The sequence below is a fragment of the Salvia miltiorrhiza genome, chromosome 2 (assembly GCF_028751815.1).
Source record: "Salvia miltiorrhiza cultivar Shanhuang (shh) chromosome 2, IMPLAD_Smil_shh, whole genome shotgun sequence".
NCBI lineage: Eukaryota > Viridiplantae > Streptophyta > Magnoliopsida > Lamiales > Lamiaceae > Salvia > Salvia miltiorrhiza.
In genome coordinates, this window is record NC_080388.1 from 4386453 (window position 1) to 4390860 (window position 4408).

At 33.4% G+C, this 4408-nt stretch overlaps 1 protein-coding gene across 1 annotated transcript; it reads left to right on the forward strand.

Annotated features, from left to right (window-relative positions):
• The first annotated feature begins 1078 nt into the window (after positions 1 to 1078).
• Positions 1079 to 1855, forward strand: LOC131007866 (receptor-like protein 9DC3). Its single transcript, XM_057934780.1, has one exon. The coding sequence runs from the start codon at positions 1079 to 1081 to the stop codon at positions 1853 to 1855; it is 777 nt and encodes a 258-aa protein (XP_057790763.1).
• Positions 1856 to 4408: the final 2553 nt, after the last annotated feature.

Sequence of the window (4408 nt, forward strand, 5' to 3'; positions counted from 1 at the left end):
AATCAATAATTGATGTGTTCCAGCAATTGCCATGTTGGCACTACATGTGGAATTAAAAAGAAAACAAAAAAAATCCACATCCGGTGCGGTACTCAGCTTCCTAGTTTGGTGATCTCTTATAATTAACTTGTGTTTAATTAGCTAAATACTTTAACAATAGTTGGATTTGTTGTTTTCAACCATACTGTATTTTCTAATTTATAGATCAATGTTTTATTTAGGGGATTTTATAGATCAATGTCAACAATTGCTGTATTAAATTAAGATGCCACTGAATATATGAGGCGTGCATGGGTAATACGAGAATAAAGAATATAATATGATTTGTATCAGAAGATCTTTGAGTGCTATACTAATCGATCTATACTTCTCAGGGTATTTTAGCAAATAAAAATACTGCAATTGCATAACAATTAATGACCAAAATATTCCCAAACGCATAAAGTTTCAGTGTATATTTCAAGTACATTCCTCTTAAATTTTAAATAAAAATGTATATATGTTGGTGCCATTTTTTTTATGTATGTTCATTGTCTTTAAAATAATATATATCTATGCTGACTTCTCAAACTTTCAGGTCCAATACCATCCATTATTGGGAATTTACATTTAATTGCATTACAACTTTCTTCCAACAAGTTAAATGGTGAGCTTCCATTCTCACTATGCAACTTGACATCCCTTGAATATCTTCTTCTCTCAAATAACAGTTTGGAAGGGATAATTCCACAATGCTTTCGAAACTTGAGCAAACCTTTGGCCATTTTTCACTTAAATGCAAATCACTTAAGTGGCCTCATTCCATCAATATTTATCGAAGGGTGTAGTCTTGAGTCCATCAATTTGAGTGATAATAAATTGCAAGGAAGATTACCTAAATCCTTAATCAACTGCAAAAGTCTGAAGGGTCTCGACATTGGAAATAATAGAATACAAGATGAATTTCCGTTTTGGATGGAAGCTCTTCCTGAGCTTCGAGTGCTCGTCTTGAAGTCTAACAAGTTTGATGGTAACATGTTGCTGCCTTCACGAAGCAACCTTCCGTTTTCTAAGTTGCAAGTTTTTGATATATCGAGGAATGCCTCTACCTCAAAGATATTTCAAGAATTTTAGAGCAATGATGGATGTAAAGGAAAATCAAACATATGGAGAGATTAGTGGCCCATTTCAAGCTTTTCTGGAGATGACAGTCACCGTGAAAGGCCAAGATCAGTTATTGAAGAGATTGTTGGAAGCCTTTACAATCATTGACTTATCCTCCAATAAATTCTGTGGGACTATTCCACATTCCATAGGTAATCTGAATTCTTTGAGATACTTGAATTTGTCCCAAAATAATCTCATGGGACACATTCCTGCATCTCTTGGAAATATAAGTGTGCTTGAATCATTGGACTTGTCATCGAATAAATTGGATGGAGGAATTCCAAGTGAATTGACAAGCTTGACATTTCTTGCCAAATTAAATCTTTCAATGAATGATCTCGTGGGAAAAATACCACAATCTACTCAGTTTTCCACATTTGAGAATGATTCGTACGTGGGAAACTTGGGATTGTGTGGATTTCCGTTGACTAGAAAATGCAACGAGGAGAATGGGCAGCGGATGTGGCCGGAAGAAGAAGAAGAAGAAGATGATGAAGAGTATGGATTTATAGATGGATTTGGATGGAGAAGTGTGGTGATGGGATATGGATGTGGAATCATAGTTGGAATTGGAATTGGTTGTTGGATTATTCGATTTGGAAGGCCAAGATGGTTGGTGGAATTCTTTTTTGGTGTTGGATATACATACAACAAGAACAAGAAGAAGAAGACAAGGAAGAGAGCTACTCCAACACAGAGGAGAAGTTGATTCAAGACAAGCATATATCATGAGCTTTTCTTTCTTGCTTTTTTGTTCTTTTCCGGACTTTAGATTGTTGTTTTTTTATTGCTACTCGTGAGTTTGTGATTTAGAGTTTATAAAATTTCCTGCTGCTACGTGATGCATTGATCTCAGCCTCCCCATAAGCCATCACACGAAGAAAACGGCAATAATTTTACTGATTTTCTTACATTTTTCTTCATTCTACGTTGTGGGTTTTCTTTGAAAAGTGATTGTGATGGAGTCCCGGTATGATAAAAGCAGTTATTTTCTTCTGGGCTTTTTGTCGAACATTTGGCGGACTTGTTTTCGCCATTCTTTAGAGAATCTTAAATCTCTTAGATACTTGAATTTGTTTCACAATACTTGAATTCCCTTCGTCTCTTGTCATCAAATAGATTGGATGGGGAAATTCTGAGTGAGTTAACCAAGTTGAATTTTTTTACAAAATTAAATCTTTCGATGTTTGAATTTTTCCTATATTTAATAGTGATAAGTAATTGTATTGTGAGTGAAGAATGAGACAAAAATATATTTTCAAATCAGGCTAATTTGCACTAGTTTAATTATTATTTGATTAATTTATTAATATAATATATAGTTTTATATACAATATGTATTAGTATCTCAAAAAAATATTGGCGTAAGAAAAATAGGCCAATATTGGGTAACTGTGAAATTACTTACAAATACCACAAGAAACAATGCAAATATATCTTCAAACGACTTTTTCTGTACGTGAAAAGGTTAATAAGAAACAATGCAAATATATCTTCGTTTTACATAAATATAAAACGAAGTGGGTTTTGATCCACTTAAATATAGAATTGTCAAAAGTGAATTGACCGAGCTTGTCACGACCGCACTTGCTAAGGATAGCAAATTCGGGAAAACCGTGACTAAGGGAGGGAATTTAGGAGCGGGATTTAGAAAGGGCATATTCGTTTTCTTGATGACTCGACTTGTATAAAGAAATCGATCGAAATATCTAGATATCAACGAAGGCCACAAGGGGACCGTACATAATATTATCCCAAAACGGGGTACTCAATGGTTTTAGTACATTATTAAATAATACATATTGTTCGACAAATGACATAATATCTTAACATAATCAGTGTTCGCAGCGGAATAACAATAACTTGAGTATACGTATGAAGACATATACTCCACTCTGAGGTTCTCGTCCTAAATTGACAAAAGCTCCGCTTGCACACTACATCCTCGATCACAGCTCAACCTGCACATTTAAAAATACATGCAGGGCTAAGTACAAAAGTACTTAGTGGACACTTGCCGAAATTTACATATATGCATAATATTTTATTGTCAAGCCTTTCAACAGTAGTAAGATACGAGGGTTTTCCTTTAAAGACTCGTATTTACCAAACATAATATCATTTCTTTCATCAATAACCCGCGCAGGTATTTTATATCATTAATCACCATATCAGTAACTCGTGCCGAGAGGGAGGCCTCCCTCTACGGACACTATGATCGGCCAACCCGCTAGATGACTCACGATCACAAGGTGTACACTAATTCCGAAGGGATTTGCGGTCCCATCCAGAATCCGAATTCGATTAACATCAGATAGGCAATTAATAATAAAACATAAAGCATTTAGGCATTGACAATATCATTTAAATTCATAAGCATAAAGTCTTAACAATTCTAATATATAATTTTAGTTTATACGTAGAAAGCCTACCTGAATAGCAGACTCACGGTTTAGCTCTAACTCTGGTACTTGACCTTTAATCCGAGAAAATAAAATAAGATTCTAATTCTCGAAAAATCTCAATAAATGAGGATGCGTGAAATGATTATGCATGACTCATATTCCTTTAATTAAATTATGAGATGCTAATCCTATTTAAGGAATTAAAGCTCATCTTATGAGGTCGGATTATTAATCTTTAATAATCTACTCATCTTAAAATAATCTAATTCACTTACTAATTAATAATTAGTAAGTCTTAAAATCTTCTCTAATTAAACTTAATAGAATAATTATGAAGGCCCAATTAAAATAAAAATAATCAAGGCCCAAAAGGAATTTAATTTGAGCCCAAATGAATAAATTCAAAGCCCAATGCATTAATAATATTAGGCCCAACATCAATTAAATTCTAAAGCCCAACAAATGAGGCCCAAGATAATAAAATCATGAAGCCCAATAAGTGAGCCCATCATCACCCTTAAAAATAATTAGTAAATTGTAATATTAATTACTAATTAAAATAATTAGGAATAATAAAGAGGCCTAAAATAATTATTCTTATTGGTTAAATAAATAAATTTCATTGGACTTAATCAATTAAATCGTAGGAGCCCAAGTAATATAAATTCGAGACCCATTATTAATAAATAATAGGAGTCTAAGTAATAATTAATGTGGACTGGAAAGAATTAATCTTAGTCCAATAGACACTTTAATCGGCCCAAATGACGAATTAAGAGCTGGGCTGAACTAAACAAATCTGAAACAGGCCCAATAGAATTAAATAAATTCCAGCCCAAGAACATTAAATAAATTCG

What these genes read in the sequence shown, in the direction of transcription:
- LOC131007866 (XM_057934780.1), top strand. Translation starts at nt 1,079, where the DNA reads ATGCCTCTACCTCAAAGATATTTCAAGAATTTTAGAGCAATGATGGAT.